The sequence below is a fragment of the Panthera uncia genome, chromosome F2, assembly GCF_023721935.1.
Source record: "Panthera uncia isolate 11264 chromosome F2, Puncia_PCG_1.0, whole genome shotgun sequence".
NCBI classification, from domain to species: Eukaryota; Metazoa; Chordata; class Mammalia; order Carnivora; family Felidae; genus Panthera; species Panthera uncia.
In genome coordinates this window covers 74,036,457-74,054,403 of record NC_064812.1, presented here as the reverse complement: position 1 = coordinate 74,054,403, position 17,947 = coordinate 74,036,457, and the positions used below count along the sequence as shown (strand labels likewise).

General features: G+C 40.0%; 1 protein-coding gene across 1 annotated transcript; it reads right to left on the bottom strand.

The window, feature by feature from the left end:
* Positions 1–4,680: 4,680 nt before the first annotated feature.
* Positions 4,681–5,393, bottom strand: LOC125924869 (60S ribosomal protein L21-like). The gene has a single exon (XM_049633706.1). It carries the CDS (start codon positions 5,355–5,357, stop codon positions 4,875–4,877), a length of 483 nt encoding a protein of 160 aa, XP_049489663.1. The 5' UTR covers positions 5,358–5,393; the 3' UTR covers positions 4,681–4,874.
* Positions 5,394–17,947: the final 12,554 nt, after the last annotated feature.

The following is a 17,947-nucleotide window of genomic DNA, read 5'->3' as shown; positions in this document are numbered from 1 at the left end:
GAACGTTCCACCTAACAACAACAGCATACACGTTCTCTTCAAGTGTGTGTGGAATATATTACGAAGACCACATCCATAAAGCAAACCCCAAGGAATGTAAAAAATAAAAACGTGGAACCAAACATACTGAAGTATGTTCTCTGATCATGATATAATTAATTAAACTAGAAAAGAATAACACAAAGATAACAGGAAAATCTCCAAGCACTTGGCAACTAACTTACACGCTTGAAAATAATCCGTGTTTCAAAGGGAAAAATCTCAAAGGAAATTAAAAAAAACCAAAACAACATTGAAGTGATATGCATACAGCATATTCAAAATTTGTGGGACACAGCTAAAGCACGCTAAGAAGGAAATTTGTAACACTAAATGCTCACATTATAAAAGAAGAAAAATTTCAGACCAGTGGTCTGCATTCTCATTTCAAGAACTTAGAAAAAGAAGAGCAAAATAAGCTTAAGAATGCAATAAAAGAGGTCAGAAAGCAAAGTATAAGCAGAAAAGCAATAGAGGAAATCGATAGAACAAAATCTACCTCTCTGAGATAACAAAAATGGACAAACTTCAAGCAACATGGACATATAAAAAAGAACACAAATTACCAATATCAAGATTGAAACAGGGAATGTTGCTACAGATCCTGCAAACATAAAAAATATAATAAGAGATGCCACAAAAAATTCTGTATGTATACAGTTGGCAAAGTAAGTGAAATAGACCAGTTCCTTAAAAAAAAAAAAAAAAAACTACCCTATTTCAGCCAATATGAAATGAATAATTTGAATTGCTCTATAAGGATTAAGGAAATTGAATTCATAATGTAAAAACTTTCCCCAAAGAAATCCTGAGGCACAGATGGCTTCTTCAGAAAATTCTCCCAAAGGTTTAAAGAAAAATTAGCACCAAGTCTGCATAATCTATACCAGAAAATAGAAGAGGAGGGAACACTTTCCAAGTCATTTTATGAAGTCTGTATTACTTTGATCCCCAAACCAAACACAGCACAAGAGAAGCAAACTATAGACCAATATTCCTCATGAACATTGATGCAAAAACCCTTAACAAAATATTAACACACAGAATTCAGCAACATATAAAAAATTGTGCACTATGGCCAGGTGATGTTTATTCAAAGAATGCAAGGCTAGTTCAATATTTGAAAATCAAATAATGTCATCCACCATATCAATGGGCTGAATAAGAAGTCACATGAGTACATCAATTGCAGAAAAATTTGAAATATTTAAGACTTATTCTTAACAAAATTCTTTACAAATTAGGGGTAGAGGGGGACTTCTCAACTTAATAAAGTGCATTTATAAAAATCTACACTTAACAGTTACTTAATGGCAAAAGGCTGAATGTGTTTCTCCTAAGATTGGGAACAAGGCAGGGTTGTCTGCTCTTCCACTCTTACTCAGTAAAATGCTGAACATTCTAGCCAGTATAATAAGGCAAGAAAAGAAAAGGAAAGGAAAAATAGAGTTTAGAAAGGAAGAAATAAAACTGTTTCTATTTGCTGATGATAGGCTTATTATCTATATAGAAAATATTTTAAAAATCTATTAAAAAGCTCCTAGAATAAGTGAGTTCAGCAAATTCATACCAGATAAACATACAAAAATCAATTGTATTTCTACAACGAACACATTCTCATCAAAATTAAAAATACAGCCCCCATTTACAATCACTCAAAAGAGAGAGAGAGAAGGAAGAGGCACCTGCGTTGTTCAGTCAGTTAAGCATCTGACTCTTGATTTCGACTCAGGTCAGGATCGTGAGATTGAGCCCAATGTTGGGCTCCAGGCTGGGCATAGAGCCTGCTTGGGATTCTCTCTCTCCCTTTCACTCTGCCCCTCTCCTGCTTACACACACTCCTCTCAAAAGAAAAAAAAAATTTACATGTAAATCTAACAAAACATGTACAAGATTTGTACATGAAACTAGAAAACATTGATGAAAGAAATCAAATCAAAGAAGATTTAAATAAATGGAGAGACATACTATGTTCATGGATTAGAAGACAACATTGTAAAGATGTCAGTTCTCCTCAAACTGATATTCAGGTTTAACACAATTGTTACCAAATTTCCAGCAAGAGCTTTTTGTAGATAAAAAGATTGCTCTCAAATTTATGTGGGAGGGGCACCTGAGTGGCTCGGTCTGTTGAGCATCCAACTGTGGCCTAGGTCATGATCTCGCGGTTCGTGAGTTTGAGCCCCACATCAGGCTTGCTACTGTCAGCACAGAACCTGCTTCAGATCCTCTGTCCCCTCTCTCTCCCCCTCCCTGCTTATTCTCTCCCCTAAATAAATGAATGAATGAATAAATAAATAAATAAATAAATAAATAAAATTTATGTGGTATTGCAAAGAAGCCAGAAGAGCTAAAACAATTTTGATAGAGAAAAATGAAATGGGAAGAATTAGTCTACTCCATTTCAAGACTTATTATATAGCTATAGTAATTAAGACTGTGTAGTGTTGGTGGAGGGATAAACATGTAGATTAGTTGAACAGAACAGAGAACACAAAAATAGATCCACACAAATATGCCCAATCAATTTTTGACAAAGATTTAAGATAAATTAAAAAAAGCAAAGATAACCTTTTCAATAAATGTTGGCGCAAGTAGGCATCTATGAGCAAAACCCAAAACGCAACAAATAAAAAAAAAAAACCCACCCTGTTTCAGGGTCTCACAGCTTATACAAAAATTTACTCAAAATGGATCAAGGACTTAAATGTAAACATAAAGGGAAAAGACCTATGAGAAATCTTCAAGATCTAAGGTAATGCCAAAAATTCTTAGATTGGAGACTAAAAGCATGAACTTTAAAAGGGAAAATTGATGAATTAGACTTCATAAAAATTCAAAACTTGCCAAATAAAAATACAAACTAAAGACTGGGAGAAAACATTTGCAAACCACGTATCCAACAAAGGACTAGTATCTGGAATATATCAAGAACTCAAAACTCAGCAGTTAAAAAAAATCAAACAAATCCGGGGCGCCTGGGTGGCTCAGTCCGTTGAGCGTCCGACTTCAGCTCAGGTCATGATCTCACGGTTCGTGAGTTCGAGCCCCGTGTCGGGCTCTGTGTTGACAGCTCGGAGCCCGGAGCCTGCTTCGGATTCTGTGTCTCCCTCTCTCTCCGCCCCTAACCCACTCGCATTCTGTCTCTCTCTCAAAAATAAAAACATTAAAAAAATCAATCCAATTTAAAAATGGGCAAGAGACAGGTAGAGTCATTTCACCTAAGAAGATACGCGGATGAGAAATAACCACATGAAAAATGTGCCATTAGGAAAACTCCCTATCATTAGGGGCATTTGTTACCTCTGCTTTGCTTTTCTCCCCAGCATTTATTATCACAATGTGCATCATGTATTTATCTGGGTGTTTATTTATTGTCTTTCTCTATGTGGGTGGGGACTGTGTTTTGTTCACTTTTTCACCCTGGAGAGAGAATTGTGCCTGGAAGATGGTAAGTACTCAGTAAATATTTATAGAATGAATGAATACATGCTCTTGAAAGTTCAGATACAACTCAGTTATGAGTTTTATCCTGGAAGTATTGGTCTTTCCAAATAATAGAGTTTTAATCACTTTTCCATTCTTGTCTGATTTGATTAGCATTTGTTTTAGTCCAGTTTTCTACTGCTTCTTGAGTCTTTTTTTTTTTTTTTTTGTGGTAATAGATATAAGGGATTTAATTCTATCATCCCAAAGCAGATTTTCTCCTTTGATTACAGTTTCATTCCTCTCCTTTCTCCTTAAAATACATTAGGGAAGGTTCACTTATGACATGCAAGGTGAACAAAGGACAATCAGAAATTCACCAACTTTAAAATTTTTTTTTTCAACGTTTTTTATTTATTTTTGGGACAGAGAGAGACAGAGCATGAACGGGGGAGGGGCAGAGAGAGAGGGAGACACAGAATCGGAAACAGGCTCCAGGCTCCGAGCCATCGGCCCAGAGCCCGACGCGGGGCTCGAACTCACGGACTGCGAGATCGTGACCTGGCTGAAGTCGGACGCTTAACCGACTGCACCACCCAGGCGCCCCAGAAATTCACCAACTTTAGAAAGCACAGGCAGTCTTGGGCAAAGGCAAGTGCAAAGGACCTGGGGCAACAAAGAGCGTTTCCAATAAACAAATTTTTCCTAACACCATATAGAAAAACACTTAACAGGAAATGACAAGGAAAACAATTTAGTGGGAACCAGAATGCTTTAAACAATCTTTTTAAGTAATGGGCTTCAAATGGAAGTTCTTTATCCTTAAAACATAGCTACTTATGACTTAATACAATTACAAGTACTCAACTTTCCATGCTTAAATGCAATCTCAACAGATAACCTTTCATTTGTTTTTAAAAAAATCTTTTTTCTTAGTGATGTAGAGGAACTATTTTCAAACTACTATAAAATATGTTATAGGTACTGTCTGGCAGTTCCTAATCAATTGAGTATATTGTACAATAAACCACATCTTTCAGCAAAAACAAAAACCCCATCATATTTTAACGTTTATTTTTGAGACTCTAGAGAGAGCACAAACAGGGGAGGGCAGAGAGAGAGGGAGACACAGAATCCAAAGCAGGATCCAGGCTCTAAGCTGTCAGCACAGAGCCTGACGCAGGGCTCAAACTCATGGACTGCAAGATCATGACCTGACCCAAAGTAGGATGCTTAACTGAGTCATCCAGATGCCTCAAAACCCACAAAATTTGAATAAAGCCATCCCCCAGTGAATTCGGATATAAAGTTTGCTTTAAATACTTCTTTGGGGAAGACAATACCACGCTGCTACTCAATTAAAAGAAACATTTGTACAGTCTTGATGTCTTTTATTTTTTTTACATTTATCACACGATGAATTCATAGGGAATGGGTTCCAACAGCTCAGGCTCCTTTCCATTGGTTCTCACAAAGTGTGCTTCTCTGGGTGGGGCAGGCTGGCGCTTCAGTTGAACCCAAGTACCTTTCTCCTTGGCTTCCTTCTTTTTCTGATCATTTTCCTTCACGCGCTTCAGGAAGCTGTCTCGGCTCTTTGAGTGCTTAATGTGCTCGATACGTACATTAATTCTCTTAGCAAGAATCTTGCCCTTAACTTGTTTGTTTACAACAATGCCAACAGCATGCTGGGTAACATTGTAGACTCTTCCAGTTTTGCCGTGGTAACATTTGTGGGGCATTCCTTTTTGAACAGTGCCCATTCCCTTGATGTCCACAATATCACCTTTCTTGTAGATTCGCATGTATGTTGCCAAAGGAACAACTCCATGTTTTCTAAAAGGCCTAGAGAACCTATAGCGAGTACCTCTCCTCTTTCCCTTTGTGTTGGTCATTTTGGCGAATTACTGGAAGATGGCGGTTCCGGCCGAAAGGGAAGGCTTCTTGAGTCTTTATAATTAATATTCTGTTAGGAAACCATCCATTTCCTCTAAATTTTCAAAATATTTTCAATAAGTTAAGATAAAGTAGTCTCATAATTTTTTTCCTCTCTTCTTCACCCCCTTTTTTTTTTAAACGTTTATTTTTGAGACAGAGAGAGACAGAGCATGAACGGGGGAGGGTCACAGAGAGAGGGAGACACAGAATCTGAAACAGGCTCCAGGCTCTGAGCTGTCAGCACAGAGCCCGATGCGGGGCTCGAACTCACGGACCACGAGATCATGACCTGAGCCGAAGTGGGATGCTTAACCGACCAAGCCACCCAGGCACCCCTCTTCTTCACCCCCCCTTTTTTTTCTTTAGCCAGGATCACCAAGTGTTTCGACCTTATTCAGTTTTGTGATTGTAAAGCACCAACTCTGCATTCATTTTTCCTAATTTTTACCTCACTAAATTCACCTTTAATTTATTTCATCTGTTTTATTTCTCAAATCGACTCTATTTTCCCCCTTTATTAATTGACAGGGCACCTGGATGGCTCAGTTGGGTAAGCATCTGACTTTGATTCAGGTCACGAGCTCACAGTTCGTGGGTTCAAGCCCCGCGTCGGGCTCTGTGCTGACAACTCAGAGCCTGGAGCCTGCTTTGGATTCTGTGTCTTCGTCTCTCTCTGTCCCTCCTCTGCTTGCTCTCTCTCGCTCTCACTCAAAAATAAAATAAAAAGTTTTTTAAATTACGTTGACATAGTAGTTACAATGAAGGCTAAGTTGCTGGAGCAGAGACTCGATTGCAAAACGTCTTTGTTATTTTCTTTCATGGAACAGTCCTGGCTGGGTAAGTGGCCTGTTCCATAACGTCATTCAGGAACACAAGCAAGTGGGAAAACTCTGCCATTCTCTAGGGCTGGGGGCAGCATTACCAATGAGGGCCAGTCCTGCCTATTACCTGTTCTTTATCAGTAAATTTTATTGCAGCGCAACCACACTGATGTGTTTGCATCTTGTCTACCTTTCACTTTTGAGCTTCAATGGCAGAACTGTAGTCATGAGAGACCAGATGGCCCACGAAACGAAAAGTATTTTCCCATCGGCCTTTGTCAGAACTAGTTTGATTCTGCTCTAAGGCAGAGTCCTGGGTGCGGAATCAAAAGTGGGTCACCAGCACGCCTTCTTCCAGCTGGTAGGGAAGGAAGAGACGATAGAGAAAAGGCATGTCCCCCCTGTGCCTAGAAGTGTTCCATACCACTTCCATTCTATTTGAGAATTTAGTCACATGGCCGCATCCAACTGCGAGGGAGTCCTGGGCCGGTGTCCCTGGGCACCAGCTTGTCCTGCCCCGTGCCCAGCTACTGTTGTTTTACTGTGGTAAGCGGAGGATTGATTTTGAAGGACAGCTACCAGTTCCCCCCGTAGAGAAACATGAAGTTCCTTTATCTTCTGTCTTTCTCTTTGAAGAATGAAGAGATTTCAAGTGGCAGATATTTTTCCAGTGCAACTAACACTTTTATTCAGAGGTTTCGAGAGGGTGCGTTCTCCTTTTCTTGATCTCTTTTAGGTAGTGGTTTCCGTTTGGATTTCTTCATTAGTCCAACGTGTATTTGGGACGATGTTTTTTTAGTTTGCAAGTAGTTATGTATTTTCTAAAGTCATATTTTTTCTTATTTATTTCTACTTCCATTAAGAGAAGGTGACCCTAACATGTATACTTTTAAAACTGTGTTTATGCTTTATTTTTAACCAAATGCATATAAGATTTTGTAATACCTGGACATACATATGTGCGTGTGTATTCCTTTTTCAAATGACAAAGTTTTTTCAAATTTGTTTTTATTTAAAAAAATTTGTTTTAATGTTTATTTGTTTTTGAAGGAGAGAGAGACAGATCGTGAGCGGCAGAGGGGCAGAGAGAGAGAGAGGAAGACACAGAACCCGAAGCAGGCTCCAGGCTCTAAGCTGTCAGCACAGAGCCTGACGCGGGGCTTGAACTCGTGGACCGTGAGATCATGACCTGAGCCGAAGTCGGATGCTTCACTAACAGCCATCCAGCTTCCTCATCAGATGACAAAATTTTATTTCATATACACATCAGGTTTGATTATGTTATTTGATTTTATGTCCTTTCTTATTTTTGTCTTTTATATCCCATTCTGAGAAAATGGTTACTCTCATTTTAATATAATTTTAGAATGAAGTTCTTTCATTTCTAATGGTTGCCATTTATATATTTAGCTACCTTTTTTTTTGGTGCAGCAAATTTATAATGACTATATCTTGTTTTTAAATTTATGCATTTATTACTACTTCGTGTCCTTGTTTTTCCTTTTTGAAGATTTTAATTTTAAAATCTATGTGTTCTGATAATAATGATACCGCTTGTGATGCCTTGATGCCTTTTTTTGCTTTTTTTAAGGATCTATTTCTCATCCATTTTTTTTTTTTAAACCTAAGAGTTACTTCTCTGATCTGTAAAAATGAAGATGATAAAAACACTCTAACTTTTGTGAGGATGAGGAAGGAGATGGCTGTGGGAGTGTTTGTAAACCATGAAGAACTCCACGTAAAGGTGGTGTCATTCCTCCTGCTTTGGGGTCTATCCACTACCCCACCTCTATTGTTGTCTGACTTTGAACGTACATTACTGGGAGGAGCGGATCCACTTTTTTTTTTTTTTTTTTGCCATTTATCATCTATGTACCTACCTACCTACCTTTTTATCTGTTTATCCATCCTGATTATCTTTTTAACCAATTTAATCATTAACCTGTGTGCTGCCTGTCCTATTCCAGTGCATCTAGATAACTGTACCCCTCCCCTGCCAATTTTCACTGCCGACACCAGGAAGAATAGTTACACCATTATTATTACAGGAGCCATAAATTATTTAAACAAAAAAAAAACACGTTCACTTAAGTTTTATTGTCCTACTATCATCTAAAACAGGTACAGAGTTGAAAAAAAAAAAAAAAAAGACCCAGCTACTGTGAAATCTCAAAAACTACTCAGGTACTCAGGTAGGGAGTTAAATGTGGGAAGCCAGCATTTTAAGGTTATTCTTAAATTATAGTAAATTCCAGTAAAGTTATAAGCAGTCACATGATGAAACACTTTTGAGTGCGACTTCCATTGCCTCCCCCCACCCCCGCCCCGCCACCCACTGCAGTTAAAAATGGATAAAGTTATAAACTCCGAAAGTTTGTCCTCTGTTTCTTGCTGTGTTTCTATCTTGTCAAGAGCCACTTCTCGCTACATCATCAGTCTAGGTCCTCCTTAGTTCCCTTATATCCTCAGGGATATTCAAAAAGGAAAAACCAGGGCGCCTGGGTGGCTCAGTTATTTAAGCGCTGGACTGGTGATCTCAGCTCAGGTCGCGATCTCGTGGTTCGCGGGATTGAGCCCCACATCGAGTGTGGTGCCTGCTTGGGATGGTCTCTCTCCCTCTCTCTCTGCCCCTCTCCTGTGCACATGTGTGCTTACACTCTCTCAAAATAAACATGAAAAAAATTTTAAAAAGGAAAATCCATATATTTCTGAGCTTACTCTATCCCTGCATTTTAAGTGTGTTTCTTGTAAATAACACGTGTGTCTTTTTATAGGAGAAAGTAACCCACTTATTACACTGGTATTCACAACTAATGTTCTAAATGCATGTTTATGTTTAGTATACATTTTACTTTGGGGTTCTTAGATTATCTAATTTGCTCATTTTTGCAGGTTTTATGAACTTATAATTAACTTTTTTTCACTTGTTTCATTTTTATTAACCAGTTTCATTTAGCCATTCCTTTCCCAACACTCATCATCAAACTCACATTTCACCACTGTTATATGAAAAAAAGCTTTAGCTGTTTCTCTTATGTTTTTTTTTTTTTTTTAGTTTATTTATTTTGAGAGAGAGCAGGAGCGAGGAGGGGCGGAGAGAGAGAGACGGAGAGAGAGAGAGAGAGAGAGAATCCCAAGCAGGCTCCAAGCTATCAGCACAGAGCCCGACCTGTGGCTCGATCCCATGAACCATGAGATCATGACCTGAGCTGAAATCAAGAGTTGGACCCTTAACTGACTGAGGCACCCAGGTGCCCCCTCTTATGTTTTAATAGAAAATATATTCTTTTGGGGCACCTGGGTGGCTCAGTCTGTTAGGCATCTGACTTCGGCTCAGGTCATGATCTCATAGTCCATGAGTTCGAGCCCCGTGTCGGGCTCTGTGCTGACAGCTCAGAGCCTGGAGCCTGCTTCGTATTCTTTGTCTCCCTCTCTCTCTGCCCCTCCCCTACTCATGCTCTGTCTCCTCTGTCTCAAAAATAAATAAAAACATTTAAAAAAATTAAAAAAAAGAAAATATATTCTTTTGATAAAAGTCTTTTGTTTAGGGATTCATATAACTCACATTTAATGTCATAATGAGATGAAATTTAATTTTGCTAACTTATTTTAGTATTTGCTACTTATCTGACTTTCTTCTTTTTCTTTTTTCCCTTCCTTACTCTTTCTGCCTTGGTCAACTTTTCTGTTTATTCCCCTTTGTCCCTCATTAGTTTCAAAGTTCTACCGTCCTTTCCAGAGCCCCTAGCAGTTGCCATCCTGATCTTGAAATCACAATGAAAAAGTCTGTCCACTATTACATTAAAGCAAAATAATAAATACACTCCCCTCCCCCTAAGACACTTTGCTAACCTCCTCCCAACCAACAAAACCAGGAGAAGCCTTCCCAGTGCCTCTCCCTGCCTCACTTCTGGCCTTGCTGAAGCAGCTTAAAATATCTACGCTCGGGCTAAAATCATCTTCCTTGTCAAGAATACTTACCTAACTTACATTATGAGCTCGAAGTGACATTCCCGTCATCTATGCTATGAAGACACAATAAGATGTACTGCCCTGCTTTCTCATCTCATGCTCTGGTTTGGATTTAGAGAGTTAGAGGACTTTCCCAAGCGTTGTCCTCAGATAGGTTACGTGGCTTTTGTATTTTCTGAAGCCTTGCACGTCAGAACAAGGCTAGAGAATGTGTCAAGCCAGTGAGGGAAGCGCCAGAATCTTTACAAAGTGCATTTGCGGCTGTTCACTCAAGAGATTCTAGTACAAGATGCCTCAGTGGAAATGGGCTCCCCAATGTCGACAGTGATATGTGATCAAGGTCACAGGATGTGTCTCCAATAACTGATATGGCAGGGCGGAGGTAATAATCAGAAATATTTCTACCACAGATACACTGGGCTGTGTTAATTATTTATGCAGTCTTTAAGTATGAACTAGATGAGCCAAGTAAAGCATTTATTTAATTTCTTTTTTTTTAATGTTTATTTTTGGGAGAGAGAGAGAGAGTGTGCACGCCCGAGTTGGGGAGGGGCAGAATCTGAAGCAGGCTCCAGGCTCTGAGCTGTCAGCACAGAGCCCAGCATGGGGATCGAACTTGTGAACTGTGAGTTCAGTTCATGAATTCAACTCATGACCTGAGCTGAAGTCGGATGTGTAACTGACTGAGCCACCCAGACGCCCCTCATTTCTGTAACAACCAGTGTCCTCGTGTGATGGGCAAGTGCCTGACGTGAACAACCCCAATACCAAAAGATCCAATTCCCAGGCCCGGGGTCTCCCCGAAGGAAGAGGAAAGGACCTACCAGTCACTATGGTGACTGATATGCTTTGATGCACTCTGTCTGCCTTAAACACGTAACGGTGATAACACATCAAAGCAGTGAAAAAAGACACGGTCTGGCTGAAAGACAAAATAAAGGTCTCTAGAAACCATACACAGTACGGAAGTGCAAAGCAGTGAGGGGGGCTGAAACCGCATGTCTGGGTTTTAGGTCCAGGGATGGGCCGTGGCTGAGAGCCACTTGGATCCTACTGGGGACTGATCTGAAAGTTTTACATTTAGATGGGGGAGATAAAAGCCAGGAGCCTGCGTGAAGTCAGGACCTAGAGGGGAGATTCTTCCTCCTCCGTAAAGGCTCCTGCTGTCCACCATGTAGGGCCATGGGTTTATGGAAGTGGGGAGCCTCGGGGGATGGGAGAACTGGGGGGATGGGGCCAGGAACTGAATCACGCTCAAGAGATGGCCCTGTGATACCGCCAATTAATCGTCGTGGGACAGGAGCCCAATGAGACACTATAAGAACTGTTGTGGACCAGGGGTCACAGCGAAGGGATCCGAGACGGGGACAACTGTCAAACTGGCAAACAGCGAGGGGTTAAAACCAGGGAGAAACAGGGAAAAACAAACACACCTCAAACACCTCACTCAAAATGAGACTGCTAATCAAATTACAAAATGGAGGAAGAAATCTAACACAGAAAGAACATGATCTTTCTGGAACAGTTTAGCAAAACCTTTAAATGTGTTCGACGACCAGTAGTTAATTGTTCTGGGTATTTATTTCATCCCTTAATGTAGTGGCTGAAAACCACAGGAGCAGGAACATACTGGGTCGGCAGGTGGGTGGGGCCAGTCTGTGGTTGGCAAACTGAGGAACGGCACCCCCTGGAGGTTCGCTCCCTTCCAGGCGGGGCATCTGGGCAACTGGAACCCCTGGGGGCTCCTGGTGCGCCCCTGTTTCTTCACGTGCACTTCCTGCTTGGCAGCTGTAGGCAGCTGGACTTCAAAAAGCCAGTTCGGGGCACCCTCGGTCCTAAGAGGGGGGGCCGAGCCAAGGGAAGCCTGGCTCATTTTTATGACCTAGCCTTACAGATCTCACGGCAGCTTAAGTTGCATTCTTTTTCTTAGAAGTGAGTCACTAAGGTCAGTACAGGTTCAAGGGAAGGCGAATTAGATCGCATCGTTCCATGGAAGGCAGGCCAAAGATTTTGCGGGCGTATTTTCAGTCTGCCACGGTTGGCTCTCTGGCCTCAAATTATGTACTTGTCTTCCCCCCACGTGCAAATTACATACAAGCTTCCCAATGTCTCTAATACAGGACTGACTCGGGTTCGAGGTCCAGAACCTCCTTTTCTCCGCCTGGTTCCGAGGCGGATGATGGCTCGGGCACAGCTTCTGACATAGCACCTCAAGTACAGCGTCTCTCAGTCCGAGACCCGGGAACCGGGCACCCAACATACACTGGTGGGACAGGCCCAGAAAAACTGCTGTATGAGAGAATGACTCTCATCCGTAACAAGGTACAATAGGGAGCCCCCGGGGAATCACTGGCCTATACACTTCCGGAGCCCCCTTGGGCACTTGTTGCCTTGGCTAGGGCTCAGCCCACCGTGTGGGGCGGTTCACCATAGCCCTGGGCCCCCGGTGCTGCCTGCTGAGTTAGCCTTCCTTTTCCATAAAATGCTGCCATGTTGGCAGCTGAGGAATTTGGGCACCCTGCTTCTTCCCAAGGAGTCTTAGAGCGAAAAGCCCTCTTCATTGCGTGCCGCCTCTATGCCTTTCAGTCCATGTTGATACAGTTCCTTTAAATTTTTTGCGGTTTTGTTTTTAGGAACCAACTTCTAGAAACACATACCCAGAAATCTCACCGACTGGGCTTCACATGAAGCCACTGAGAGACAAGAAAGTCAAGATTCTTAGAAGTCCTAACAGTTAATGGAGAGGATCTGTGAGGCATGACCTTAAGATCCTTCTTCTTCTCTTTTTTTTTGTTTTTTGAGAGAGAGAACGAGAGAGTGCTCGCGAGTGTGCACGTGTGCGTGGGAGAAGGGCAGAGGGAGAGGGAGACAGAATCTTAAGCAGGCTCCACAGCCAACACAGAGCCCAATTCAGGGCTTGACCCCACGACTGTGAGATTATGATCTGAGCAGAAATCAAGAGTCAGATGCTCAACCGACTGCCCCATGATCCTTCTTCCTTTTGTACTGCCTCCTACCATTTAAAATTGCATGCTGATACAGTTCCTTTAGAAACATAATGGGTTTCCTGTGAATCAATTTACAAAATCCAGTTCATTAAAAAAATTACATACACAAGCATCATTGAGAGGCTTCCACTTGGACAGCAGAGAGACCACAAACTGAAGATTCCTAGAAACCTTACTGTACTCTTAAGATGCTTTGATGGTATTGTGTCTGGCTAACTGGTTTTCTGAGGCAGTGTCTCGGATCTTTCCGAGATATTAACCAGGGACTTACAGTCCTACTTTGGATGGGATCTTTTATCAATCTGAATATCTTGGAAATCATGGGAATAAGAACAATTTTATTTTGAAGCCAGCAAGTCCTGGATCCTTGTAGGTCTTTCTTGAGCTTCTCTCTTTCCTCTCACATTTTGTGGTAATTTGTTACAGCAGCAACAGAAAACTAATTCAGCTATCCAGTCTCTTTAGTTTTCTTTAACCTAAAACAGTTTCTCGGTCTTTCTTTGTCTTTCATGACTTTGACACTTTTGAAGAGCATTTTGTTGAATATCCCTCAATTTACATTCATTTGAGATTTCCCCATGACTAAATTCAGGTCATAAAATTGTGGCAGGAATATCGGTGATGGAAAATGCTATTGTGTTCTTCTCAATGTAGTCTATTGATTTATCCCATTACTGATGAGCTTAAACTTGATCAGTTACAGACAATTGATTTGTTCCATTACTAATGAGGTTAACTTAAAAAAATTTTTTTAATGTTTATTTATTTTTGAGAGAGAGAGAGAGAGAGGAAGAAAGAAAGATGGAGTCAACATGAGTAGGAGAGGAGCAGAGAGAGAGGGAGACACAGAATGTGAAGCAGGCTCCAGGCTCTGAGCTGTCAGCATAGAGCCCGACGCGGGGCTCGAACTCACCAGCTGTGAGATCATGACCTGAGCTGAAGTCAGACACTTAACAGGCTGAGCCACCCAGGCACCCCACTAATGAGGTTAACTTTAATCAGCTGTTTAAATTGGTGTACTCTGGGTTTCTCTATAGCAAAGTTACTTTTTGTAATTAATAAATATTTTGTGGTAAGGTACTTGAATCCTACATGCTGCTTCTCAGCAATACTTAGCCCACTAGTTTATATCCGTTGATGATTATCTTGTGAAGTAATTATCACTATGATTGTTGCCAGTTCATAGGTTTTTAATTTCATTACCCTTCTTCTCTAGTCATTAGCTGGAATCCCACTTCTCTACTTATTTATATTTGTTCATTTAGTTTTTATTATCATGACCTTTTAAATTCTTTTATTCCATGGCTTTTAATCTGTTGCTGTATTGGTTTGTTTATTTTCGCCCACGTTTTCCTAAAGTAGGCTAGTGGGTGCCACTTCAAAGTGGCTCCTGTGTCATTTTTCACATGTTCCATATCATCCTTTGAACATTTCTTTTTTTTTTTTTTAATTTTTTTTTCAACGTTTTTTATTTATTTTTGGGACAGAGAGAGACAGAGCATGAACGGGGGAGGGGCAGAGAGAGAGGGAGACACAGAATCGGAAGCAGGCTCCAGGCTCCGAGCCATCAGCCCAGAGCCTGACGCGGGGCTCGAACTCACGGACCGCGAGATCGTGACCTGGCTGAAGTCGGACGCTTAACCGACTGCGCCACCCAGGCGCCCCTGAACATTTCTTTACTTTCTGGTACCAGGTGTTCCAGGACTGTCTTGTTGTTCTTTCCTTGCTCCAAGTCTTAGAATTAGCCATTTTCCAGAGAGCTCCGAACTGGTTAGTGGAGAATGGTACTTAGAAACCAAGATCTGGATATTTGTGTGCTCACTGCTACTCTGTATCACTGCTTCTAACCCCTCTTGGAGGCAGAGTTAGGAAATATATGTGTGAGTGTGTGTGTGTGTGTGTGTGTGTGTGTATTTACACATACATACCTCTGTCTTTGTATTACATGTACACACACTGTTTTTTATGTGTGTTGTGAACATATACCCCTAAGAATATTAATTAAGGGATTAAAAATTATTTTCTCTTCCTCATTGCCTTTGTTTCATCTGAGTTTCCTTTTTCCTTTTTTTGTCATTTTAGTCTCTGTGTCTTTCTTTTTTTTTATTAAAAAAAATTTAAGTTTATTTATTTATTTTGAAAGAGAGAGAGAACGTGAGCAGGAGAGAGGCAGAGAGAGGGAGAGAGAGAGAGAGCACGAAGGGGGGAGGGGTGGAGAGAGAGAATCCCAATCAGACTCTATGCCGTCAGTGCAGGGCCTGACGTGGGGCTAGATCTCACGAACCATGACATCATGACCTGAGCCAAAACCAAAAGTCAGATGTTTAACTGACTGAGCCACCCAGGCGTCCCTCTCTTTCATGTGGGGGTTGCCTGAAATGTCCGATGATCACTGACTGTCATTCCATATTTAAGAGTGATGCACGACGGATTGTTTTCTATAATGATGAAATACATCATGCGGACCAACCTTTTCATGAAAATAACTATAGATATTGGAGAAAACTATAAATATATCTTCATAGAAGCAACATAAATGGACATACACTTTAATACCACTCTTTTGGAGAGGAATTTGCAAAAATCAAGAAAACTACATAAGCATTTTGGCCCATAAATCCACTTCTCGAATTTACTTTGAAGATATACCTTGACAATATGAAAATATATATAAAGAAAGTTATCATTTGCATGATTATTTGTAATTGTACAATATGGAAAACAATCGAAGTGCCCATACATGAGAGAGAGGTTAAATAAGCTATGCTACCTGCGCACAAAGTAACACTACTTAGTAAAATAAACAATAAGGGTGATTTCTATCGACTGACATGGAGTGATATCCAGGATATATTGTCCACTGAAAAAGCGAAATGTAGGTCAGCATATATCTGTAATATACCTTTTATGTGAAGAAAGGGAGATAGAAAAATATACATGTGTCTGCTTATTTGTGAGTAAAAAAAAGAAAGAAAGAAAAGAAACTTAAGAAGAATAGACCAGAAACTAATGAGATTGTTTTCCAAGGCTAATGGGTGGAAATTGGGTGGGAAGCATGAGGGTACTGGAACAGAAGTGATGACAAACGGGCATTTCTTTGATTTACTTTTTCATATGTTCTGAATTTTAGAACTATGTTAATGTTTCACATGCTTAAAGAAAATATTAACAAGGGTGGGAAATAACAAAAAAATAGAACACAGAAACAAAGGAACTTAAATCTATTCTAATTGGATAACATGACCACACTGAAAGGGTATGAAGGATGATTTTGAACACAGTGTTTTGAATATATGCCCACAGGCTAAAGACCACAAGAACTGTAAACAAATCCTGTGCTCTAGTTAGAAAGTATGGGTGAGCAATTATGAAACTACTTTATGTGTATTCCATAACGGGATAAGTAAATATAGTGTGTAATGAGAGCCAGGTTCCTCACTGTTGGAGAAAGCAGTTAATATATGAAAAATGCTAGACTGACGTCTACATACATTGTGTAGACTGTATGCATTTTAGAATCAGCTTGTTAGTATCTGCTAAAAACTCGGCTTGTTTGCTGAGTTGTTGGGTTGAAGTTTTTGGATGCATAACCGTAAACCGATGAAGATACTCTTTCCTTCTTTTTCTTTCTTTCATTTATTTTTATACCTCTATATATCTACACACACACACACACACACACACACACTTTTTCTCATATATCCACCAGAAAGAAAACTTAAGGCCAACATCTCTCATGAACACAGACACAGAAATCCCTAACAAAATATTAGCAAATCAAATTCAGCAATATATTAAAAAGGATACTACCTTGCAATCAAGTATGTTCATCCTAGGAATGCAAGGCTGGTTTAAACATTCAAAATCAATCCCTGTAGCTCACTATATTAGTATACTAAATAGTAAAAAAAAAAAATCATCGTATCAGTAAATGCAATACTGGCATTCAACACAGCATCTATTCATGATTTTTTTTTTTAAATCATACAACCTAGGAATAGACATAACTTCCTTAACCTAATAAAAAGTATTCGTGAAAACCTTACAAATAACATTGTATTTAATGGTGAGAGACTCAGTGCAAAGAGGTTCTCAGTTACTACTTCTATTTAATATCATACTGGAAGTCCTGGTTTGTGCAAACAAAAGAAAAGACATAGAGACTGGAAAGGAAGAAATAAAACTGTCTCTATTCATAGATGATTATCTATGTAGAAGGTCCCCCAAAATCTACACACACAAAATCCCTGAAACTAATAAGTGAGTTTAGCAAGGTTACAGGACACAAAGGTAATGTTAAAAAAGTTCCTTGTATTCTTATATGCCACCTGTGACCAACAGGAATTTGAAATTTTAAAAAATACCACTTATAATAATAACGAAGACAGTACTGACAAAATACATGCAAGATTTATATGCAGGAAACTGCCAAGCACAAAAACAAAAACAAAAACAAAGATGATCTAGATGATTGGGCTTATACCCTGGTTCATACGTTACAAGGCTCAATATTTGCAAGATGTCAGTTCTTCCTAATGTGATTTATATATTCAGTATCATCTTAAACAGAATCCAAGCGAAATACTCACAAGCTGATCCGAAAATACAATCTACACACTGTATGCAAAGACAAAAGGAATAGCCAAGCCAATTCTGAAAAAGGAATATATACTGGGAAGACTCACATTCCCTGGGTTTGAGACTTTTACAGTAATTATAACAGTGTGACACTGGTGAAAAAGATAG

Bases quoted from the DNA above. Each gene is read 5' to 3' on its own strand.
- LOC125924869 (XM_049633706.1), bottom strand. From the start codon at position 5,357: ATGACCAACACAAAGGGAAAGAGGAGAGGTACTCGCTATAGGTTCTCT.